The sequence below is a fragment of the Pempheris klunzingeri genome, chromosome 14 (genome assembly GCF_042242105.1).
Source record: "Pempheris klunzingeri isolate RE-2024b chromosome 14, fPemKlu1.hap1, whole genome shotgun sequence".
NCBI lineage: Eukaryota > Metazoa > Chordata > Actinopteri > Acropomatiformes > Pempheridae > Pempheris > Pempheris klunzingeri.
The window spans coordinates 4821099-4848625 of NC_092025.1; the positions used below are offsets into that span (position 1 = coordinate 4821099).

Here is a 27527-nt window from a genome sequence, read left to right on the forward strand (position 1 = left end):
CTCTGGTCATAGACAAACCATAATTCTTTCCTCTCTGCTGCCTTAACAATTACACCGGCTGTATTAAAGCAATTTTTCATTCAAAAGTCCCAAGGCTGAGAGGAAACAAATAGGTTAAGCTCAGGATTTGTGGTCCTGGGCCTGTTCATGATTCCCTTATGCGCTGGTCTCTCTCTCTCTCTCTCGGCCTTTCCCACACACACATTAAGGATCATGTCAGGTCCTCCTCTCCAGCACAAGGGAAGCAGCCCACTAAGAAATTATACTCAGAGAAAGTCAATACTTTTCTAAGCAGATGTATACGGGTGAGAAAGTTGAGGCCCAAACAGCAGAATATAACTGAAACCGAGTTTAGATTTCTTCTCATTACTGATTTATCTGTGAGTTATTGAATGAATTATGTAATCAATAAACTGTCAACAATAATGACTAACCTGCATTAAAAGTTACCAGAGCACAAAGTAATAAAGCAGTTCCATAAGCATTCAATTCAATAGGCTATGAAACCAAGGCAAACAAACAATTCTTGCATGTGCGAGTGGATTAAAAGTGGCTAAAAGTGGCTAAAAGTCATCATAAAGTGATCAAAACAATCCAGGTGTTGGTTGTAAATGAGGAGGTGTACTTATGAAACAGGAACCTACAGGACTCCCTCAGTATCTGGCTCAGATTAGATCTAGTAAAACTGAGCTTAAATAAATCTGGGTTAAGTATCCTTTAATTACACGTGTGTGTCCTGCACAGGGGGATAAACAAAGAGAAGATCTCTTCCTCATCAAAAACAAATGACAACACTTTGTACGATGAGACAATTTCTGATTAGTGTTTAATTTCATGTTCTCTATCTAATTTTAGTTTAATCTCAACAACTCTGTGGCTTCCATTGTTTATTTTCACTAATTGCATAGCATATCATGTATATACGTATGTTTATGTGTGTGCTTAGATAAATCACTTCAAGCTTTTGATAAGAAACGTCAGTCGGTGCATTTTCCATCTCCACTTCGGAACTGAAACAGTATTGATGGGCCTTCGCAGTTAGTGACTGACCTTGACAAAATGACAGCACCAGGTTCATTATGTGGAGCCTGGACTCCTTTTAGGCCTTCACCTAACCCAGTAAAACATTACTATAATTTATTGTTGATACTAATGTTTAATCATTAAAAAACACCATCAGAGGTGATAAACACAGCACATCATGTAATAACTGGGCCTTTGACCGTATATGATTCATTCAGTCAGAGAAGGGAATCCTAAACTAATAGTTTGGTTAAAGTAAACTCTTCAACATACAATAAATGATCACAGAAACACCACAGCAAGCACATGGGAATCGCTGGCAAGCAAATGGGTCACAAACACATATGGGGTCACCTCAACAAAGTGTGTGTATGACAAGAAGAGGGCAGCGACCCACAGGAAAAGGAAAGACTGCCTCTTCAAATGGATTGAAGACACCAAACACCAAAACAATGCAGCCCATGCAGCACCGAGGGGACACCAATCTTCTGGGTACAAGGACCCAGAAATAAGGTTTTAAGTAATATCAAAAAAATCTAATAAATAAATAATAGTACAGGTGACTGAGATTTCCCTGGTGTAAGATAATAAATAAATAAATTAAATAATAAATAAATGAAATAAAACTTGCCATGTAGTTTGCTGTGGTCACACCCGGGTATGCAAGATCAAAACGCGTAACCAGTGCAGGCTGCAGGTAAGAAACGAAAGACAAGATCATTCGCCAGTATACATGTTTAAAGAGAGAGAGAGAGAGAGAGAGAGAGAGAGAGAAGGGATCCTAATGCATCGGGATAAAAAAAGCATTAGTAATGGTTGCCCTGTCACATGTTGAAGGGAGCAGAAGGGGGGAATGTTGAAAGGGGTTAAGACTGGATGAGGATGAGGGGGAGTGGACACATTCTGGCTTCCTGCATTATTTCTGTCAACGAAGAAAAGTCTGTTCCCCAGTGGGAGGCATTCCCATCACACATCCGCTGCACACGTGCAAAGTCAAGATCACAGACGATCACTCCTGCCCTCATGAGACTGACTTCTGTGCACCAGAGCTCTGTGTTCACAGCTTGTCAATAAACATACAGCAGCACTGGCTGAATGACTGCCAACTGCCAACACTCAAACAACTCTGCAGCCATACTTCAACACTCAGAAAGGTGCAGAGACAGCAAATCTGTCCACACCTGCTAATTTAGCTCGCTGCTGGGACCGAAAATTATAAAGAGCTTTCTTAAAAAAAACCACAGCGCAATATAAGGAACCCATAGGTTGGTTCAAGGTCGTGTGAGCCATACCACCAGCGTGTCACATTCACCTAAACAACACGTTCAGTCCGGTCTGCTGGATTACATCACAGCACCAACAGACCTACAGCACTCAGAGCTCAGGCAGCACATGGTGACAGTGTCTAACTTCCAGCACGTGCAGAGGAAGCAGTGAGGATTATATGATCTGGTCCTATATTCAAACATCATCATCTATCAACAATACCACAGCATCATATTGGGTTCCTGCTGTTATGCAGCAGGTTATTCCAAAGGTCTTGACTGAATCACAGTCAAGACCAAACGTCCAGTCAAATGCATTCCAAGCGACGTCATTTAATGCATAATGTTTTTAATTGTGATCACATCTAATAACCAATTCCAGCCAGTTTTTAAATGCCCTGTGGCAGCAGGTGGAAGTCAAATTATAATTTAATGTGAAGCCCATAAGGAAGATGGTAAAAAGTAAAAGATAATTAATACTTAAAGCAGAGGGTACTGAGGTAAGTATGCTTCTATGGGGAAAGAGTCATTTCCACACTTACATTTACATTAGCATTACATGTGCCACATCAGATCAGATCCATTTTATGGTATTCTCATTCCAACAAAACAAATTTTCCCCACCACCAAGGTTATTGATAGCATTCTTCAATATATTTACACTCTGACCTGACTTTAAAATCATCATTAAATTTCATAATCAACCATTTTAAACTACACAGGTTAAGAACATTAGATCCATAGGACTTGTATTTATCAGTGGCTGTGACAAATTTGGGTTAGGGTTTATATTCTACACCCACAAACACACACACATACAAACGTATATCTGCAAAAAACTGCAGACACGATGAAACTTTCTCTTCATTTCCAATATCGCCCTCTGCTGGCAAAAACCTGAGCAGGCACACGACCACCTACAAACAATCTCCATCTGCCAGCTGGACTGCCATCTGATCTTAAACTGTGCTGTATTATTGAATCGGATCATTAATACAGGTAGAGCTCTAGACCTCTTACAACAGCTGGAATGTCTTTTTCTCTACTGCGACATGGAGGCTTGCTCTTTAGAGGGCAGACACAGGCCCTGAGATGTTACAGGCTAGATTCCAGGTCAGGACACACACTGGCACCTCATGACTCGAGACAATGCAGAGGGATAATGTGAGCAAGGAATGGTGAAGGCACAGAGAAGGAGGGATGTGAATACAGCATTTTATCATTTCCTTGACAGACAAAAATCTACAAAGTAACAACTGGCAATTATTGCCACCAATTAGTGCTTCTGTGATGAGGAGAGCACATCAGGAGAGGTAAAGGAAAGTAAAGGAGTAGGAGTAGTAGGTAGGAGTAAACACTGATATACATACAACAGTAATGACAATTTAGATCTAATATGAGCAGAACTCACATATTGTTAAGTATAATCTTGAATTTGGCCTGAATTCAACCACATTCTACTGCCTGCTCACCAGTTAGTGCTAAATGGATAAAAGAAAATTAAAATGTCCTCAGTAATTTAGCTGGGTGTGATGTCAGTCTCCCCAGTCGTCCTTATTACCTAGTCAGCCGTCATTCATTACAAATATAAACTTCTTTTGAACCTGCTTGACAAAACACAAAACGTAGTATGAATTTATATTAAATGAATTATTAAAACTGAGCCATCTGTGGTCATATCAAAGATAAAAAGAGAGAGACAGAGGCCATGTTGGCAGCTGAAGCGGTTGAGGTGGGATTAAGCTGGAGCTATCATGGTTTCTGTGGCAGGTTCAAAAGCCCATAGCTGGAGTGATGGGAGAAAGGTTGGGGGGCTAACCTTGAGAGGAGAAATGTGGGAATGGGACACGTAGCCGTGCACATTCTCAATCTCAGACAGGTTCTTCTCGGACACATGCACCAGCTCAGGGGCGCGCACCTCGTTGGTGAGCCGGGGGAATCCCTGGTCAAGAGGCGGAGAGTCGTCTTCTTGGTAGTGGTACTGCTGAGAGGAAGAGAGGAGAGAAAGAAAGACATGGACAGAGAACAGTGATGAGATCCCAATGCTGGTAAAAACCAAAAGTAACTACTGGGTTTGTGCTTCTGTTCTCAGGAGAAAGGCACAGAATAATTCATCCTCATAAACGATGAACCTCATATTCACGTCATCATTTTCACTGTTTCCTTTTCTTGGTGCAATTATAGTACAATGCTTAAACATTCTGACTCATGAAAAGAATGATGTTAATTACATTTCTATGTTTTTCTTCATGAAAACAATTAATGACAGATGACACAGATAAAGCTTTGGGAATATCAACATGGTGAAACTATAAAGCACCCAGAGAAGCACCAGATCTAATTACAGTTTTACCGTTTTAATTCAAGTTGCATTTGTTGCAAACCATTTTTTAAAAAAATGAAATATCATATCAACACATGGGCACATTGGAAATATTATGCATGGACAGTGGCACAGACTTGGAATGTATTATTTTTTTTACTTTCTGGAGATACTAACTAGGTTCTTTTAGAGATGCAGTTTTTCAGTCTTTCTTTTTGTCTTTAGAATCAGAATCAGAATTACTTTAATAATCCCCAGGGGGAATTGCTTTTTGTTACACACAGCTCCAAAAGAATAAGAGTAGGAATAAGAATACCCTTCAAACACAAAGTAAAATATAAATATATAAAAGTATGAATAAAAAAAAAGATGTATTCAAAATTATTATTACAAATTATTACAGAGGTAAATTACTGCACCATGGCATGGTTATGTCCTCTAGGAAAGACCAGCCTTCTTTTAAATAACTGAAATAAACTAAATTAACTTAAATAGTTATTCATTTAAACTTGCAAGTTGGGGTGGGGGAGTGTGTGGTTTCAGATCTATATAAGCTGCCTCTCCTTTTCCCTTTCAAATAATAATATTCAGACCCAGAATAGATGGGAGGGCATCTCACTCACCCCACTTGAATGGGATAGAATATGGAACTCTCTTAGTGCAGAAGATTTAGAGTTATATAATTGAAAATACTACAGAGAGCATACATTACCCCCCTCTCGACTTAAAAAGATAGATGAAACGCTCTCAGGCTTATGCTGGCATGGGTGTGGGAAGGTTGGCACCCATGTACACTCCCTATGGCTCTGTCTGCTAGTTAAGACTCTCTGGGCTGCAGTCAAAGACTTCTGCTACATGCATGCTGGGAATCCAACCCGGTGACATTCATTGCACTTCTGAACAAAAAACTTGTAGCATTTGCATGTCTTGCAACTACTGCTGCTACTACTACTACCTGCAACTGCTTCAGTTTAAATAGATGGTTAGAAGACTTTCTAAGTGTGGTAAGCATGGAGGATGCTGCATCTCTGCTGTATGTGGATGGAGGCAGGAGTGGCCTCAGGGCATTCCTGGACTCACTCCTGGACTCTCCCCCAGCTCTCTGTAATATAAGATAGTGCTTTGAGTAGTCGGAATGACTAGAAAGGTGCTATACAAATACAGACCATTTATTTACCGTGATCACATCAGTACTGGACCTACAATACTCGCTCCTCTACCATCGTATCTGATCCCTATAAAGTAAATGCTTACATAAATAATAATTATAGTAAATAAATAAATGATTTAAAGGTATACCCATGTGTTGAAGTGAGATTGTGTGCATGTACAGTATGTGTCGACCAGAAACACATGCATAAAAAACAACAACACTGTAACCCTCTCTCTCCGTGTCTGTCTTGTTTCTACTGTCCTTCTACTTGTAATGCTCTTCTTTTATGTTGTTTTGTTTGTATTGGAAAAACAATAAAAAATTTAAATGGAAAAAGAAAAATAACTAAATAGCTTTGAAGCTACCATGTTCCCCCACCTTTAGATGTAGTGCAGTCCAATACAACAACAAAATGACTTCATGGATTAAATGGATTGAATGAACACTTTGACACGTGTGTCAGCAGAATCCTACTATTACATGATCAGTTTTACACTGGTAGACTTTTTATTGCAGGTTGTTTGGTTATCCTGATGTTAGGTCCATCCCCTGCTCACCGTCACCTATTATGGGCTGGTAAACATATAGTTTGTATAATGTACACAAGCAGCACAAATGTGTCTAGGATTTTTGTGGCATTCTTTTTCTTTTAAGACTTTTTATTTAACGGTTCACTGACTAACTTTTCTTAAACCACACTTCTGTCCTCCATTACATTTTGCAGATCTTCGAGGCCTTCTGTCCCTCCGTGGTGTGTGTGTTCTTACCTATCCCCACTATTTGATCCAGTATGGAAGCCTGACAATTTCCTTTTTGTTTTCTTGGATATGCATACTGAAATCCCTGCTAACACCCAACTTTTGTAACTGAAACAGATTCACATGAAGCCAAATGGATGAATGAACAATATAAATACAGTGATAAGAAATGGAGTAAGTTAGCATTACAGTGCATCATGATGACATCATGGTGAAATCTCCTTTTAACTGCATGAATGGTGAAATCTTGGAAAAGATTCATGACTTCACATATCAGGTCATTAAACGCTATGGTTGGTTTCCAGGATGATACTGCATGCAGTTTGGATGGGGTGAAAACAAAACAAAAAAAACTACTTCCCTCCTCCCCTCTCTCTCACCCAAGGAGCGTTCATCAAGGCAGGGTTCATGCAGGGTGGGGTCTGGCCGTTGTGGGGTGACCCCTGTACAGCTGGTGGCCTGTTCTGGAGAAAGCAACAGGACCGCATGTGACCACCAAGAGCAAACAGAACAGGTGTGACCAAGAAGAAGAGTCCACAAACGATCAATCATATCCAAGATCCCAAGCACACGAGCAGCAGAGGAGCAGAGACGCCAGCAGGAGGCTGAGAAGCACATTCAGGTGTACTTGCACATACAGTACTGTTGGCCTCTGCTATTCTCTACTAACACAACACATGTCAGTGCATGCAGGTATGGTTGAGATGATTACAAACAGAGATGGGTAGACAGAGAAACAACCATCTCATGGCACAAGTAAAACTGAGCACCTTTCTATAGGAAGACGATAGAAAAACAGTCATGTTAGCATTTAAAATGTAACCAAAGAAAACGATTATTACAACAGCACTCGCCAACATGAGTGCGTCAATTTAAGCGAGACACACACCCTGAAAATGCCACTGTCAGCAATGTGAACACACTGAGAATGACTGGACAGTAATTAGTGGATACAACAGACTCAGGGAACAAGGGTTTACTCAAACAGAAGTGATCATCATGCAGAGAGCGCGCCTGGCTGCACCGCAGAGATGCAAATCAACTGTAACGCCCCAGTGATTACAGTTATTTCAGAGGACGCCTAAAGGCAGCAATGTAAAGAAATGTATTCTAATTTTAGGGGGACACAGCTCTGGGCCGGTGCTGCAACAGCTATGAGGGCTTCTAAAAATAGACCTGAGCGTGGCCTGAGCTGTAGCATCATGCCTGCATTATCTACTGTGCTATTCTCTGAGATGGAAGAGAAATACAGAGGTAAAGGGACAAAGGAACGTGACGCTTAAGAGAAAATGTTTTTACGTCTCTGTTCATTACAGGACATCATCATTAAGTGAGTAGAGATAACGGATGGATGGGCAAATGTGATATTAATCATGATTAGGGCCATGGGGTGGGTGCATGTGTGTGGGGGGGTTAAGTGGCTGATGTGGGTAATAGACATTAATATAAATAGAAGACTAAAAACAATTCTAGCATTCACACAATCTTTGTCTTAACGTAAAAGTTCATAGTAAACAGACCGTCATGACAACTCCCTCAGGTAGGTGTGTTCTGCCATCCAAGACAGCAAATCAGCTGATGGATGCATGAGCTCCAGCTACAAACTGATGCATGTATCGGCGTGTGCACTGTAATCTGCAGTGCGCCTAAGCCAAGACTACATCTACATTAAAGCACCAGTGTGAAGGATTCAGAGGGATCTATTGGCAGAAATGGAAAATAAGTTCCTAATTATGTCTTGAGGAGTGCATAATGTTCGTTATCTTAGAGTGAGCTCTGTATATCTACATAGGGAGCAGATCCTCTTCCACGGAGTCTGCCATGTTGTGCTGTTATGTTTCTACAGTAGCCCAGAATGGACAAACACTGACTTTAGCATTTAATGTTGTTTTATGTTTTAAGTGGAAGCTAGAATTTGGAGGTAAGGATGCCCTGCTTAGGGGACCAACAAGAAGAAGGAAGACAAAGACCATTCTGTGTGGTGACAAGCTTTAGAACCCACATTTTTTGACACATGGAGGATCACATTTCTCATAAAAAGCAAAGGAGCAGAATCCTGGTTAGCCACCACAGCTTCTCCTACAAGCTGGGGGAGGAGAGGGGTGAGGGGAGGGGTATTCAGCTGGTTGCAATCTGCATCTTCACCACTAGATGGCACTAAATCAAACACATTAGTCCCTTCAAGCGAGATAAATCGTCAAATGCTGTTTCTGTGTGGAAACCACTAGCATTCAGGCAGTGTTTCCATTTTGATTTTCTACAGACGTCTGTCCACAGTGAAACACCTGGACAGCATCAAAACAACTACATCTCTTCTACTTCAAAGACGTTTCATTTGGCAAACAGCAAAACTGCCTAACCATTATCTGACAGGGAGCAGAAGAGACAGCCCAGCGGACCAGATCACTATTTCATGATCAGGATGTTGTCTGACAAAAACAACATAAATAAAGCTTAATGACAATAGCTGTGCTGTGTGATCACATAGAAAGGTAGAGATGACTTTACTGTCACTGTGTTTTCCCCGTGCTCACTGAAACACCATCATAACATTTTAAAATGTTAACACTCTGGAAGACATTTAGGAAAGATCTCTTTTGGGGGGGAAAAATACTGTTCTAGTCTAGATGGAGACTGAAACAGAGAGAAAAAGACGTATTTACAAATGTGCCTGGCTTAATATGGACGTAGAAAAACTAATATTAGACAGGCTTCCCTTTACAAACAATTAAATATGCATGCACAGCCTGGTGTGATAGATTATATATGGACATTTTCATTATTAAAAATTGAGCAACTTACTGGAAACCAGCAAAATTACTTTTCATCTGTGAATTTTAGATGTGGCAAAATGACTCTCTGTGGGTGAATTTTATATGTGGCACTTGCATTTCGAAATCTATTTAAACTTCATGCTGCATGTTCACATCTGTCGGCTTTAGTTAGCCAACATCCAAATTCCAGGGAGAAATGGTAGCTAGTAGGATAAATGCATTAACACTTACAGGTGGTGAGTAATCAACTGAGTGTCCCAAACCATCAATGGGCAACAAAGGGTTAAAGGCATACACAGAAGTAATAATAGCATGTACATGATGCACTTCCTGCTGTTTACCATTAAGACATACCAGGCACTACGCAGACATACAGTGTGCACCGGATGTTTTATGTTTGGACAGAAACTCGGATGCAGCGGATAGACAAAACCTCCCTGATAACAACTCAGGACACCTGCTTGGGTAATCTGCCCAAGAAATGTGTACACTGTGAAAATGTATAAAGTTTATGAATCTGGTGGCTTCTTGTATTGAACTGTCACGTGTCAGATGTAATAACTCACTGACATACAAACACAGGAGCGCTCATAGAAACACGTTGGAAAACATGCAATTTCTGTAACTACTGCCCTGAAACAGGATTAATCACTAGAGTGCTGCAAGGTTTTTCAGCCTAACAGTGCAAAAGTGTATTAGATGCGGCAGATTTATTTATCAATAAATCAATTTCCGTTAAGAGCTTTTGTAGAAACACCTGATACCAAGAAGAACACAGAGAAACGTCCTAAACTTTCTATTCTGTTGCAGTGGCGTGCAAAGACACATTTAAATCGGACTCTGTTTGGGTCCCTTCTGTAGATTTAAGGTGCTAGAATATTATTTAGCTTTTAGAAATTACTTGACGTGACTTACTGTACATGCACAAATAAACTGCACTGCAACACATCGACTTTGACCACCAAGAGTTCACTGCTCTCCACTGCAGGGGTTCTTAACCCAGTGCTGGTTAGTGCAGTGTTGACTGGCGGGCCACTGTTTTTCCATTCATATCACTCCACTCCTTGATATTCCTGTCCATACTTGTACATTTCATATTTTATTTTATGATACATAGTGTAAATATTCCGTAATGTAAATATTCCATAGTGTAAATATTTATTTATCATCACAGCACATTTATTTTGCTATTGCTTTATTTTCCAATGTTGCTTTTATTCACTCTTTCTTGTCTATTGTTGCTGTTGTAACATGTAAATTTCCCCCTATGGGGGATCAATAAAAGAAGTCTAAGTCTAAGTCTAAGTCTAAGTCAAAGATGTCATCTGACAGCAAACTAAGAGGATAAAGCCATTCTAGTCTCTGTGAGGCTGTTCTTAAAGCAGGCACAGTAAAGCTTTGAGCTTATGCTCATTAAGTCTAATGTCGGCGTGATGTTTGGCAGGTACAGTGTTTACCATCTTCATCATCTTAGATTAGTGTGTTAGCATGCTAGCATCTGCTAAATAGCACTATGTACAAAGTAGAGCTAAGGCTGATGGGAATGTCATTACTTTTGCAGGTACCTGGTCATAACCCAAAGCACAGGAGAAGTTCACATTTTCACCTGATGATGTTACTAGATGAAAACAAACTGCGATTCCTCATGAAGCCCTGGAGCGAACATGACTGTCCATCCACGGTTTAGTTACCAAGACCTTTAACTCAAAATCAGATACAGAACATATAACAAGAAAAATCAACAAACATTTACATATGAGAGGCCAGAACCAGTCAATTCTTATTTCAAAAAGAAAGTCTCCAGTGATAATTACGATTGATGATGATTCTTTTACTGTAAATCGACTGAGTGATTAAGTGACTGCAGGGAAGGATTCAGCCGGACACTTCCCAGGCATTTACTCTATAGGATTATTATTCTACAGTCATGTGACAACACACGCTATCACAGCATGACTTTGGTCAAACTTGCAATCATTATGGTGTTAGAGGTGGCAATAGCTAATAAAGTCTAACAGAGTTTCACAGAGAATAAAAACTGCCCGATGTCATTCATTTCAGTCATGGAACTGACACCTTGGCTGGGTATTATCCCTTTCCCTTTATCCCTACTCCTCAGGCCATATATGCTGTCTCACTCTCTGAACTTATTTGCACCTTACTTTAACACTTAATTAATCTTACTTGAATACATTTGTTTGTTTATCTTCAGCATTTTCCAAGTCATATCTCCTGTTGTATGTGAGCACTCGTCACTAGCACGAACTTCTGCGTTCACAATCACTGTCTTGTTTTGATTCAGAGTAAAGACAGTTACTAGTAGGTGGTGGTTTACCTAGACGGAGTAACTAACATGAAGATTTATAACGACACTGGCCCCATCTCACGTCCAATCAGTCCATGATACCGGTCACTTGCTATAATCATGTCCATTCTCACCATTATATACTTATCTTTAGTCCGATCTGATCCTGGTTTCAACCTTCACTTGCAGCATCATATCTAAACTATAAACTAACTTCCAACATGAGAACCAGCAACTAACTGGAGTCATGAAAAAGTCTGAACACCTACGACTCAGACAGATTCTTCTAAACATAGCTGCAACAGCTCACACACACACACACACACACACACACACACACACACACGCACACACACACACAGTACACTGTGGACCCAATTTACTCTCAGCTGTCCTCTCAAGAGACGAGGACACATGGAGGCCAGAGGCAGAGTCTGTCTGCTTTAGGGCTGTATAGGCAGTTCCCAAACACAGATGTGTTTCCACTGGGTGTTGCTACAGGGGTGAGGAGGCAGGTGTCTGCACCTACTACCGCTGTTTAGCTTACCATAGCAAAATTAATGTCAAGAGGAAAGAGTCTAAATAAAAAAACTACAAGCACACCATAGCTGGAATTATAGCTGTCTTACATAACAACAGTTCAAAGAATCAGGAAGTCAACACACCATATATATATATACAGTATACACTATATATATTATCTCATATATGCAGTGGACAGTTGAGTTAGCTCTGTTCATGCATTGTGATTGGCTGTGGCATTTTAATGAGCACCAGTATCCCTGCAACAGCACTGTGGCTGGATTAATGAGAGGATCCCTGTTTGTTTTTTAAACCTGTTACTTAGCAACAACTGCCAGCCAGGACACACACCAACACGCAGGTACCACTAGATGAAATTTAATTATGAAGACTTTGTCGGATCTCTTGGCTTTGGTTATGTACATGAGCTTCAGATCAGATCTGTGCGCTTAATGAAATGAAAGAGTTGATAGTGCAGTGACATAGCGTCGTGGCACACAGGAGCCAACCACAGAAAGTATACCAGCAGAAAGAGATCAGGCAATATTTATCTGTTGCTTTATGTGAATGAGTAATGAGTAAACTGTATCTTTAAGTGTCTCCAAATGTTCCCATAAACATGTATCTATGTGCCAAATAATGTCCCGATGCTGAAGATCATGTATAGGCATGTGAATTGCTTGTACAAAGCCTTAATACACTGATAAACAGAGGAACTGTGATAAAGGAAGGCTCTGAGCTAAAGGCCAGATCTACTGTACCAATCCAAAACCATTTGACCTCAAGCCTGAGAGAAGCCCAGTGACCTACAATATACTGTGTGAGAGGACCACTGCAGCACCGGGTAGAATCACCCATGCTCTGGTTACTCAACCACACTAGAGGTAAGGAGAGTGCCACTGGAGCATTTTTTGGTGCGTACAAACCAGAAGTGAAAATAAATTGTTTTCCATTTTCAATGAGGTCACTGTGAACTACTGTATTGTTTCAGGTACTTGGTTTGCTGAGATTGAATGGTGTTTAGATCAGCAGGTCAAGATTTATGATGCACAAGTTCCAGTAGTTTCCAGCTGGTTAATAACTAGTAGTAGAAGTTAAATTAAACAAAAAGCAGAATTACGGGGTCGGCCTAATGTCCATCAGTTATTTCGTAGTATTTAAAGACTTTCCATTTGATAGATGGAAGTTTCTTTTCTTTTTTGTTGATTTCTTAGATTTCGTGATGCGTCCATGTTAACCTTGCTACATAGAGTAAATGTACTCATCTGGACCCAAAATTCTGCTTCGATGGACCCTGTGCTGTGCCTCCTGTTAACATCCTTTTTGGTCTGGATGTAAGTTTGGAGGCCATCGATGTCCCAACAGTACATGTTCAGCACATGTAACACAGCTGGCAGTACATGTCAAAAGCAAACCTTTTGCTTTTTTGTTTTTACTCTTTCTGAATCTAAAATTGCTGTATGATCAAGTGGCACCATCAGTGCAAACTAAGAGTGCATCACACAGCAAGAGTGCATCATACTGCCTCCCCTAAGCCACTTTTGCAATTTGTTGTATTCGAGAGTAAAACTACGTCAGGCATGATGAGTCCCACGTGAATGTAGTGGAGCACAGCTTCTAGAGCTGATGTATACTTAACGATGAGTGACTAATGCTACAGGGAGTAAGAGCGAGACCCAGGGAGAGATGGAGGGGGAGGGTCACTGGATAAAGGCTTAGAAAATGTACTTGTGAAACTAAGCAGAAGCAGGGAGAGCGTAATAATGAGATTTATCAGAGCAACGCAAAGGGCTGTTTTCAAACTCGGAAAGGTTCCACTGAAAAGCTCTCAAAAGGACCAATGGTGAAAAACATTAACAACTAGCATTAATTTACAAAGTGTTTTTCTTGGCTAATGAGGTTAAACAAGTAATCTGGAATGCAGTGGTTAATCACAGCTAATCATATTTTATAGAAATATATCAGACAGGCACCATGTTGGCTTGGAGGGTTTTGGCAAGAAACAAAAAACAACTAAAAGTAGACTTGGTTTGTAAATTTGTACATTCAAACCACTCTGCTGGTTGTGGGTGGCTGCATTCTTTTTGTCACAGAGAGGGTCTAAAAAATTATTTTAAAAAGCCGAGGGGGTTCTTGGCTCTTTCATAGAATGTAAATGTGCGTCATGTCCACTTGTCTTAACATACTGTTCCTCTGTGCCCAGTCTGTGGCTCAGATTGCTCTCGTGGTTGGTTTAGGGTGCAGTCTGCGGTGGCTGTGGCTTGTCAAGATGCCTCACTGACAGCCAATTAAGAGCAAACAAAAGATGCACTCTAATGTTAATGATGTTTGGCTCTACAGAAACATAGGAGATGACATACCAGAAGAGGGAGGGTGCCAGCCCGTACAAGTTATAAAGGTTTGAGTAAGAATAAGACGAGTCGCACTGCAGCTCATAAAAGAGACCGGCGCTCCCCTGGAAGCAACAACATTTTGATTTTGTGGATATAAGATCATCATATTCAATTTCAAATCTTGCTATCATGAGTAATTACTCTGGTAAACTTCTTCTTTGTGGCCTTCATGTCAGGCGCCACTTCATGACCTAACCTCTTGTTCTGTTTTTAAAATCAAATAGAAAATGCATTCAAACAGGCAAATAGGTCATTTGTGGGAACATTTTAACAGGATGCTTTAGCTCTTTTGTTGGTGCAAATCAGAATATTGATCAATGAGGAAAAAAACTATTAAAAAATATAATCTCCCCTCTCCCCACCTGATTTCTATCATGGGTTTTGCCTCCAAAGCTCTTATCTGACCATGAAATATGCTTAGCTTTGATCTTTAATGAAATCCTTATTTGTGTGGACTAGACATGGACTGTGCTTGTGTAGCATCTTTCTGGTCTTTTGTAAAATTCTAAGCGCTGTATGTCGGCTATGCCTTTTAGTCAAACCCCATCTCACCCTCTCCATCACATGAAAAGGGACCCTTGCAAGCCAAATTGTAATTTGAACAAAGAATCCATCCAACTTTGCCTAAAACTCAAACTAAAGCAAAATAGCCCTGAGAAGTCTAAATATCATAACATACTATTTGAAAAATGTAGACAGCTTCACACTGTGAGTGGAAACTGTGCTCTCAGCGACTGCCCTTTTACTGGGAAGTCCACCATCACACTCACAAAACCAGGAAGCAGTGTTTAGCTCATTTAATTCACACTGAAGCACATCGGAGTGACTGTCTTGATGGACATTTCACGAAAACCTAAATTATTGGCTATAAATAAAAGGCAGGACAAAAAAAAAAAAAGCCTATTAGTATCACTTCTCATAATCCTACATCAGCTTTTTCTCTCTCTTTGGTCGAGTTAGGGCAACTAAAGCAGCGGGGTAAGATTAGACCGAAAATGTGGTCATGGTAAGTGCACTGCAAACACTCATTTCTAGCCATCCGATGAGATGTTGTTGCCAATGGTAACCAGTTTGTCTGTACTATGCTGTTGCTCTGCTGCTCTCTGGTGCCCCCCTGCCCCCCCTTTTCACATACACTTTGTGGCATTCATGCCGCAAGGTACCAAACGCCTTGTGACTGCATTGGGACAGAAAGACAGAGAGTGACTACTGATGTAATATTATCTCCATGCTCCTGCTCTGATGTACCTTTGATAGAGTTTTCGTTGGGTGAATTTGAACTGTTTCTGGTTTTGAAATGCTGCGTGAGATGAATGGTTAACTCCACTGCCACTCAGCCTACTGGTATAAATGCATCTGTGAAGTAACCACACTTTAAGATCGGACTGGAACTGAACAGAAACATGTCTCTTTATATGAAAGTGTGGTTTGGCCACTTCAGTTCAGTTCAGCTGAGCAATCTAACAGTGAGGACCATCAATCCAAACACTGTGCTGTCGCTTCACTCAGGGAGCAGGTTCCACCACGTAGTGACTATTGTTTATATTTCACCCCGCTGGATCGCAGCGACCTGATCGCACCAAACATCTCAAAGAAAGAGGGAAGAAATCACATACTAGTGACTTTACACACAAAAAAAGTTGATCTACATTCAAAAATGATCTCATCCACCGTGTCACTTTACTATTTTTGCTTTTCTTGGTGATAAGCAACAATGCATTCATTTTCCTGGTTGAACCTGATAAAGGCAGCGCACCATAAACACACTCTAAGCTGCTGTATCTGTGGGGCTGGAGAGGCCGAGCTGTGTGCAAAGCGTAAGCGCTCACGTGTGGTGTTGTCATGCTTCACTGAGAGGATCCCTCCGCTCTGATGTTCACTACAGCCCTAACCAGCACAATCAAGATGAGATGGAAATGTGGGGTGGCATGGCCGAGGGCAGATTCAGAGCCTCTGTGCAGATTTAGCGTGGAATCTCCTAGCGGTTGTGTGCACTGACCTCTTTCTGCGGCTTTATATACCTACAGTTAGACTCTCTTCCCCCATTCTCTGCTACAGCCTTAATTCCTACAGACAGCAGGGGGGGGGGTTGAACTACGGGAAGAGGAAAGCACCTGCCCTCTGCTGTTCTTGCTTTTACAGTCAAACATACTTATTTCTGTTGTCATCTGGTGTTTTTTAGCCTCAGTGTATCAGGTTCTTTTTAGGCGAGGGATGGATTTTCTAGTGTTCTTCTTCAATATATTGAAGATTTTAACTCTTCAATATGACTCATTGTTATTTACAGAATGGGAATGTATGGAACAATCCTATGGTACTAAACAGACCAGTGTCTATAACCTGGGCATTGAATGGACTGTGGGTGATGTCTGTTGATTCTTTAATTGTTTCCATCCAGCTGTACATTAGTCCCTCTGTCTTCTACTGGCTCCACTTGGTGCTCTCTCAATCAAAATCGGATTTTAACAAACGGTTAGATTGTGTGTGTGCGTGCATTGTAGTGTAAATCTAATCACAGACTTGAGTGACCTAAAATCAGATCTCCGAACAATCAAAATCAGAAACATGAAAAGTTTCTAATCACTTACCTTCAAATGAACTGACACGCACCAACATGTGCATTCATTTTAAAACTACAGGATGTCAGTAGAGGGGAGAAGCACTTTTGCAATTGCTATGCAAATCCTCTTAGCCTTGTATTTCTTATTCTGACACCACAAAGTAATTCTCCAGTGACAGACAAGATGAGGGGAGAGAAGTCTGAATGACCTCAATGGACAATTTGACGGTTTAAGCTGTTTTTTAAGTCAAATGAATGAGCACACACATTTTGAAGTGGTTACAATGAACACATGAAATCAGAAACCACAGTTATGTTTGTCCTCAAACCTCGGAGCTGACAATTATACACAGTATGAACAATAACTCACTGGAGCTCGGTCACTGTTTTTCATAAATTATCATACATAATCACTGCACATGAGTCTTTGTACCTGGTTATCAAAAATGTAAGAAGTGTAAAAAAGTTAAAGTAAAAATAAAGAAGTTGCTGAAGAGGAATAAAGAAATAAAGAGGTGCTCTGATGTAATATCCCCCAAACCAATCTCACTACTACCAGTGCTCTTTTTTAACGAATGTAAAATCTGTAAACCTGTCTGTGAGGAACTGACTATGTGATGTGGAGCTGTAACTATTTATCACCTCTTAGCTACCACCACCACTACTAAGTGGAGACATGCAAACAGAAACACAAACTTTTCTACCATGCAACTTTTATCAGGTGTTTCGCCAGAGCACCTTCAGCCACAGACTAATTCCACCTAAGTCCAGGACTGAACGCAGCAGGAGGTCCTTCCTCCCTACTGCCATCACACTTTTTAACGCTGCTGTGCAATAGTGTTTATATGCAGTAGTGTTTATATGCTGTGCATAGTATGCTCTACTGTATATATGTATATTTCTCCTCCTCTGTCTTCCTCCTCTCCTTCTCCCTGGCCAGTGTTGGACAGCGTATCTTACTTGAAGTCTGGATATTTGCACAAGATATTTCTATTTCTTTTTATATTTTATATTGTATACTAGTCTTATGTTATATTATTCTATTTTAGATTGTACATATTTTAGATTTTCATATATTGTTTCCTTTTTTACTATTGTTTTTGTGCCTTAAGTGTTGGTTGTCTTGTGGTGGCTGTGTGTTGTCTGTACGGTGTCTGTCTGTACTGCTGCCGTGACAAAGTCATTTCCTGTGAAGGATCAATAAAGGAACTATACTATACTATCTACATTGTTTGGCTGTTTATGAAAATTGTGTGATGAAAGCATAAATCCCATACCAGCAGACACACTATCTCACTCAACTTGGGCAGCACATGTTATACCTACATAAGTATTTACTTCACTATCACTGGTGTTTACAGCGAGAGACCTGAGAGAAGAAAAGAAAAGGCTTCGCTCTGCATTAGGAAACGCTTCTACATCTCCAGCTATTAAAACATACCACAAACCCCAAAAGTCGTTGTGAGCGCTTCCGGTTTCACAATAAAGGTCTAGCACTGCTGTCACATTAGAGCGCGTGCAGGTAGGGGTGGTGTCACTATCGGTGCCAGATTTAAGAATCAATGTTGGCTCATCACAGCAACTAAACAGAGCAGAACAAAAACAGCTGTTCTCTTACTTTGCTATACCCTTATGTACTCTCTTAACCTGATTTTAGTTTCAGAATCTAAACTGGCTTCAGTGAAAGGGTCAAATACACTACTGAAGGAAAAAAATCATCCAATATTCACTTTCTGATGAATCTAAACCTTTTAATTGTGACCATCCATCCCAGGCAAAATCCAGCAAGAGGAGACAGAGGAGATGAGGTGTTTGACTTGCATTACTGCCTATTAAAGGCAGAGGAGTAATTCTGATCTGTCACTACAATAAATGAAGGGTGACAGTACAGGGAAGCAGAAAATTTACAGTAGTAAATATGCCCTCATTAAGCCCCAGTGAGCATTACTGCAGCTTCAAGGGCTGCAGATGGAAAAACAAAACTGCGCTAGCACTGCCTTTCAGATGAAAATTAGAACTGTTTTATAGAAGAGCACAACCATTGTAATCCTTATCCCACAGGATTCTTGCTTTGACCAGGTACAGCAACACAACAACACTAAGAGCACCACCGGATACTACTCAGAGTCAGCCACTGATAGGAAGATCTTCAGCACAACTCCAAATGAGCAACTATCAACGCTATGCTCCTCTGAAGTAAAGAGAGTGGTCTGCAACCTACCTTGCATCCAAACATCAACGACAAAGTGTTGTTGGTGCAGGCAACTTTGCAGTGGCACAGCACTGGGGTGCACTCTGGGCTTTTGACTATGGGAGACATTCCTGTGAGAAAAGAGCAGCTGGACGGACCCTGCTGCAGCACAGAGCTCCAAGGCAGACCGATGAGAAGCTACTGTCGCACCAAACAAGAACGCTAGAAAGAGGGTTCACACTTCAGGAGACCGAGGTTTTTCATACAGGCTTTATATCATACACATGCACACACAAACACACACACAAACACGCGTTGTCCCCACCATCCCTCCCTCTCCCTCTTTCTCCCTCCCTCTTTCTCTGTCAGCAAAGCCCACTGCCTCTATTCCTCCTCTCCCTCTCTTCCCACTCTACCTCCATCGCCCTAACCAGCCACCTCCTCCTGTTGGGCTCATTTCTGTGCAAAGATTCATTACCTACTACGTTACTGGTGCAAAATTGCATTTAGATAAAAACTACTGTCACTGTTTTTGTTTTATATTAGTATATATTATATATATATATATATATATATATATATATATATATATATATATATATATATATATATATATATATATATTTGTGTGTAGCAGCTACGTACATGTAGCAGCAGGTCAGCCAGGCAGTCTCTACTATACACTGTGAGGTTCCTCAGCTGACCACGGCTTCAACAAGTTCCAACTACAAACAGCTACTACCTGACTTGTTTTTAGGAGGTCCTCCTAAACAGATCTTCTTCACTTCAAAAGCTGTCGACTGTGTGAGGTTGGAACTTATTGGTTATTCATAGGTTGGAACTGCATCTAAACCAGGGCTGTCATGAGAGCAGATTTCACCACACGACTGTCGTGCCTGGAACTCACAATATCTATGAAAGTTTGATAATAAGGGTTATTCAAAGAGACATTCAGTATCTGACATATGACATTCAACCTTGTCTAAAAATGTAAGTTACAATCATCTTCTGAAGCTTTAAATTTGCAAGAACAAACCATGTTAGTAAATGTAAAGATAATGGGAGGGTTAACTGGAGCAGGAGCACGCAGTCAAAAGAAAATACTGACATGGCTGATTTAGATGGGATTAACCAGCAGAGATGCTCTGGATATATTTTGATCATGCAATTTCCTCTTGGAAATCCTAATCTGTTCAAATGTAGGTTAAGGATGTCATTTGAAACCGAGTCGTTCTGCTATTTCAGTTCTGTAACATTGTTCTTTTGAAATCACCTGTGCTACAAAGTCCGTACATTTGGGATTATCTGCATTACTCACATCTCTAACCGTTGAAATAAATTACTTTCTTTCACACGGTTAAATACAAATAAGCATTTTAATCTTATTTTATACTAATAATTATCACCTCACTGGTATAAATCACAGCCAAAATTAGCCAAGCAGCCCTCTGGCAAACCGACAACAGTGTGTGGAGGCTAAACACTGCACACACAGAAGTGCTGATGTGTGCATACCAGGTGAAAATTACAAAACCGCAGTAGGTTAATAACTTGCTGGGTCTAACTACATGTGTACAATGTAACACCACCTGTTTGTATGTTCTGACAACTGTGATGACCTCTACTAGCCACTATGCCTTCAAGTGTGATTTAGGCAGATGGTATTCTTCAGAATAAATTTTCCTGGTGTAAAATATTTAGAAATTACTCTGTAACATGTCTGGGAGGGGCAACAGTCACTCTGATCACACAAACAAGTATACATGCTCCTCTAAACAAACTGTAACTGACAAAAATGAAAAATGAGCATCTGTGAAAACAGAAATTCAATATGAAAACAGAATCTTTGTGTTTCTGCTGTAGCATCTTTACACGTCAAGTATTCCCTCCACCATTCCAGCAGCCCTTGGTTTCCATTCATTTTACACTTTTAGGAAACTGAACAGTTAGGAAATGATTGAAGGGCGTGGTAGTGGACAGCTGGGTACTGCAGGTTTCTGCTCTAGTGTCTGCTACATCAGTCCACACTGAATTTCTCTGTGCAACAATGATGAAATTCTCTGCAGCCAAGAAACAGTGCTATAAGTGTGTCTCATTCTGGCTCAATGCATATAATAACATGTAACCCTGCTACAGCTGTTTCAGCTCCTGCCTGTGTTGCATTATTCATGATTCATTAGTCCTTAGTCTGCAGGAGAGCTGCAGAAGATGAGATCATTGGAGTCTGGTGAGCCATCGAGTACTTGTGCACTCCCATATAAGAGGACTACATAACACAGCTGCAGCACGTGCAGTATCAGGCTCTTTCCAAACACCTCAGCATGCACTGTGTGAACTCTGCATCCTGATCACCTGCACAACTCTCCAGTATTCAGTAGAGTCCAGTGTCATATGAACTGAACCACTAGATGGAACTGTAACACAAGATTTCACACTCTTCAAGTGTGGAACAGAGACAGCCGGTAACTAAAAGTTCAATTCCAGCCCACTTTAATTAACAATGACTGAGGTCAATGAGGATTAATTAGTCAGGAAGTCTATGTGAAACAATTCCACAGCACATTTCATAAAAAAGAACAAAATCTGTGACACAAATGTGCACACATGCAAAATACATGACACTGCGTCCACATTAACTCCTAAACTGAGGCTCTGCTTTGTTCTTTTTACACAGAGGCATCCACATGTGTAAGTGGGCCAAACGGCATGGCAGGCAATATGAGTTCACCCATTTCTTTGGGTAGTGTTACAAGTTGTTGGTAAAAGTACGTTATTCTGTGACTCCTATTCACGTGTTTGCTGCTGAGGCGGTTTGCAGGTGGATGTCTTGTATCTCAAGTAAGGTGAACATAAGACCTTAGCAGTTCTCTTTAGAATGCACTAGGTGTATGTGTCCTCAATTAATTTGCATATTTCTATTGATGTATTAGTACTTTAAATACCAAGAATAATGTCACATCATCACATTAAAATGTTCTTATTGAAATTAATCGTGGACGCAGATTTCCAGATGACTCTTCCACCACCGCGGAGCCCATGACTCAGCGACAAAAAGCATGTGGAATCCAACTGTAAGCTGAACCCACTCCATATCTGATGGATGATGTTTACACACAACACTTCCCCCACACTAGGTCAATGATCCACCTAAAAATATGTCCATTCAAGAGGAATATAAACACTGTCTCACAAGTGGCTGTGGGTAAACATCGATGTAACACAGCCATGTTCTCTCCCACTGCCTCTCACATTAATGTAATGCATGTTGTCCTTTGTGCCTATTCATTACAGGGAATCAGGGTACAACACCTTGCTACAGTGTGTCATGGTTATTTACACTGTAACACTATTACAAAGATACATTTCAGCTATTAATATTAATGTTACCTAAGCTGATTTTCTCTCCACTTTCACCTATTAAAGCGTTGTGCATTGGCGTTTTCATTTTACGAAGGTAAAGAACGAGAACTTGTTGTCTCAGTGGGTTAATTACTGCATTGCTGCAGCTGAAAGCATTAAAAAAAGGCTTATAATTTCTGATACACTGACAGATGTGCTCCAGACTATTAACCCTTTCATGCTTGAATTATGAGAAACTCAGTCAGTGTTTTTATTCATCTTTAGGCTGAAAAACAAGGTTTGAACTTTATTTTTTCAACCCAAATTTTATAAAGATATATTTACATGTCCAGTAGTTGAAATATAGCTACTGATGCATGATGTACAATTCATTGGACATGTGATTGATCATAATTTCCTCCCAATATAAAATCAATACTTGGAAAATTTACCAATTGCATGACTCCTTAGATGTTACTTGATGTCACCATATTTTTCTTACCTGGTCTCTTTTTATAGAAGGTGTGAACAGAAAAAAATGAGCAACCTGGTGTTTCTGGCTGTCTGTCGGCCATCTTGGTTTCACTCTTTCTTTTTTTTCACTTGCAATGGCTTGCCACTGGGTAGCAGTGTATGAGATGATGCAGTAGCATCCACTGTAGTGGCTGATGTGCAGCTCTGCCATCAAAACTCATGCTTATACAAGAAAACAGCTTTTGAATAGCTGTACACTGTAATGACCTCTATGCATGAAAGGGTTAATGATATACAGACTCTGAGTTAAGCTTTTCCCCATAGACTGAATATGTTCTGATCACTCACTGAGCTTTAAGGTTTACATTTGCAGAAGTTGATGAAGTCAGAGCGCCTACTCTGTGCATGCTGTTAGCTTTCGTTGCGCATAATTGCTATAAGTGAAAGAGTTTGTGAATACAAATGCAGAAATGTAGGACCAGTTGCTTTCCAGATATGAAGGCACACACTACTAAATTCTGGAGTCAGTGACTTGAACTTAATGCGAACAGCAGTGGGGAATCAGTAGGGAGCAGAGAAAAGTAGACTGACATTTAGAAGCGCTGCTGGACAATTTGTCTTGCCATGAGTGTGTTACAGTGTCTGTACAAGCAGTTGGGCAGCATATTCAGTCAAATAAGTCCTGACCATTCTGATGTTATACAACACAAAGCAACATGACAGAGTGAAATATGCAACATGCAGAGAATGTTAGCTGGTCATTAATCAAGATGTCCAGATTTCATGCTGACTTTGTTGGGGAGAGCGAGCGAAAGCTTCCATTGTACAGTTTTAGATATTGATGTTCCACACCAGACAGCAGGACAAGGACAGACAGAGCTGTAAGCATCAGTGTAGATATGGTAAAGGCTGTCAATATTCTAGTTTTTTCTTCAAAAACTAATCCCATTTTTAAACCAAAATCAACCATGTGTTAGTCCATCTCTCAATACTTTGTGACTTCCTTACTCTGTCTCTGGATCTCAGCTCCAGGCCCACTGGTTCCTTCTGAAGGCACGAGCCTTTCAGAAACACCTCACAAACATATAGTCTCATCTTTTCAAAGATTGTTATTTCCTAACATAGCTGGTCACTGTAGCAAACGTTACTCAGAACGGAGGAAACTTTTTCTAGTAGTGAATGAACCCACATTTGTTGCTCTCATGGCAGCAGGACGGTGTGTGTGGGACCGAGTCAAAACAAACTACAGAGTGTGTGTTCATGGTAATAAAGGAGCCTGTCACACACTGCAACAGTGTGGCTCATTGAAGATATATCAGGCTTTGGATACACACACACACACACACACAAAAATGTACTTAGTAGGATCATCTTATTGTTGGTTTGGGTCTAAACATGGGATTTGTACAAGAAAACTAGAATAGAATAAAATCAAAAAGAGTTTTGAAGGCTTTCTTGTTATTTCAAAGTCTAAGGTTGGTTTGTAACCATTTGTTACTGGTTCATGTGATTAAGGGCTCAAGTTATTGGCAACCAGTAGAGTTACTGTACTGGGATTCATAAACTACCCATGAAATATACTATTTCATATAACAACACACAGAAAGAAAGTAGAAAAGTAATAAGGCTTGGGTCTCTTTAAATACAAAGTGAAGATTGGTCAGTTAATTCAGGGAATATGAGGCCATGAATCTCTCTCCGTTATATTAACTGGGTGAACGACAAAGAAAGCCACTGTAAATGGCTGGGGGAGTGGTTTCTTTCTCCCTCCCTTCGGTTGGGAACTGTCTTACCTTTCTTAAATTCCCCTATATGCAGTCCAGAAAACCAAAGGGGCTCTCCCCTCTGAACAATACCTGCATTCTGACAAGTGAGAGGACGAGCCAGAGAGAGAGGGAGAGAGAGGGAGAGAGAGAGAAGACAAAGAGGCTCCCGGAGAGGAAGACAGAGAGGGAGAGAGCATGAATGGGCTGGAGGCCACTTTATTGGCTCTCACAAAGGGAGGCCCTAGACAAAAACAAGGGAAGTCAACAAGGTTTTCCATTCGTTATCACAAATAGTTCTTCAGCACAAATTAGACAGCTCCAGCTGACATGTAAAAAGACAAACTACTGTTTTGCTATATAGCTAACAGGACTACCAGTTAGTGTTTTAACAGAAACATGTCTTACATACGAAAAAGGCAGGATAGCATTCATGATGGTCAGTGGATGAGCAAGACAACGACGAAAGCTGCTACTGTTGTTTGGCTACAATCTCACTTGGCTTCAGTGGAGGATTTAAAATGATCAAAACCGTGTGAGGCCAGGGGCATAAAGATATGTAGATTCACAACTAGAGTGTGTAAGAACAAAGGCAGAAACATGAAGATCTGTCATATTTATAAAGCTGCACAAACGCATGGTTCTGTTTTATAAATCTTTATCCACCTTCGTTACACTGCCATAGTTTGCAATAAATGGACGTAGAAACACCCTGAAACATTTGCACGTGAGTACTTGTGGCCGCTCCACTACTCATTAGACCCGTCAATAGGGAGAAGCATCATTTCACAGATTGTGTCGTATCAGCAGCACTGGACCAGCTGTCATTAAGCACTGCTGTGGCTATTTAAAGCACCCACAGCACTAATCTATCACATGGAACTGTAAATCATCATCAGCTCTGATATCTCCGCCGTCGTTGTTACACATCAGAAGGATGATCAATGATTCATTCATAGCACTCACACTGGAACATACATTCCAAAGTGCTTCATAATTCTGGATCAAATATATACATATATATAAAAGATAATTAACACAGAGCAATAATGGCTGAAATGTAAATAAAAAAGATTTTTTTTAAATGAATTAAATTGTTAAAATGAAGTTTAAAAAGGCACCTTAGACATTTTACAGATGGCTGTGTAGACTGCAGAACTAATAATACAATCAACTGGCTCACCAGCTGTCTCTAGAAAGCTGTGTGTGCACCTGCTCGGAAGAATGCGTAACGTGTTCACATTGTCAGCGCACGTTCTTCCTCTAGAATCACAAGTTCAATGTGGTGGAAGAGGCATATGCATGGTTTTTATCTCCACGTGTTATTTACCCTTGTGGTAAACTGATATTTTACGCGCTGAAGTCAAATGTGTAGGGTGCTGCACTCATAATAACTTAATTCTACATCTAGAGAGTAAACACGAGCAAAGATACGCGTGAAACAATGAATTACAGCTGCCATGCAAAAACAACAACAGCAACTTAACCTTGCTTTGATCTAAATGATGCTCGCTGGGCCAGAAAACTGTGTGTGAGCTTAGGAAATTATTTACAGTTCACCTACAATCCAAATAAAACATATAACTACACCTTCAATGAGATCCAAGCCGTAAAAAAACGATATTTTCCTTTATAATTAGAGCAGGCATTTCATGGTTTACTTTATAGTTCCTGATGTAGTTCCAGTTTAGTTTAGCTTTTAGACATTTATTTGTACAGAAAACATTATTGTAATCTCATTAATACCAGAATTAGCTGCTAGTTACTTTCCATCTGCTGTCCCTGGCCAGGTAGACACAAACATGGCACATGTAACGTGTTGTAGCTTCAGTATATGAGATAGAAAATCTCTCTCCTCCAAATAAATAGCATGTGACAGCTACTGAAACTAGAGCCATTACCTGAGCCACCACAATCTGAGTTTACTGCCTAAAGCATACGGGGGCATCCCTCCAGAGCTACTGGTAATTATCCACCAATTATTTATCAATTTCCTAACCGCTGATTTGCTTACAAAATGTCCAAAATAATTCACAAAAGCCTATAGTAGGTTTTTAATGGCTTTAAACAAACACACAACCTGAAAGTCTAAAGTCTGTGATTCACAACAGTAAAAACTGAGTGCAAGCAAATACTCATATCTGAGAAGCTGTAAGCAAGCTGTTTTACATCTTAAATGTTGTACATCTTAAATAAGATGATTAACTTGTTTCAGCATGAAAGGAGGGACCCTTGTAACACTGGCTGTTTTGTATGAGTTCAGCTTTTGCTTTTAACTGTATCACAGGTGAAGTACATTCCAGTACACAACAGGACCTACAGTACCTCACCACTGAGATTTCCATATATGAATGATTCAGAGACTGAGCTCCATGAGCCTTTATACTTGAGCATCACTGTGGTAACGTCAGTGAGAGCGAGAGCGAGACGCACAGCGGAAAAGCAGGCTGCTGAGGCTAAGAGGGAACTGGAAGAAAAACAGACTTTGCTGCAGTTTTCTGCTACGGAGTTCAAGCTCCTTACCATCCCAGACTGCAGGGTGAGCTACCAGCAAATGTACACACACATGCCTATGCGCACGCAAACACACACAGTTTGTCCCTTTCACTAACATATCACTTGTAAATACTAAACTGTGATCAGCCTTAAAGTCTTTCCTTACCTCCGGGCTCTTTTCCTTCTCG

General features: G+C 40.4%; 1 protein-coding gene across 1 annotated transcript in view; it reads right to left on the reverse strand.

The window, feature by feature from the left end:
- Positions 1-27527, reverse strand: part of dlg2 (discs, large homolog 2 (Drosophila)) — a 166485-nt gene that overhangs the window by 78530 nt on the left and 60428 nt on the right. The window contains exons 5-7 of the mRNA XM_070843077.1: positions 6903-6986; positions 4108-4272; positions 1655-1714 (exon numbers count right to left, since the gene is read on the reverse strand). Of these exons, the coding sequence (XP_070699178.1) occupies positions 1655-1714; positions 4108-4272; positions 6903-6986 (309 nt within the window). The remainder of the gene's footprint in view (positions 1-1654; positions 1715-4107; positions 4273-6902; positions 6987-27527) is intronic.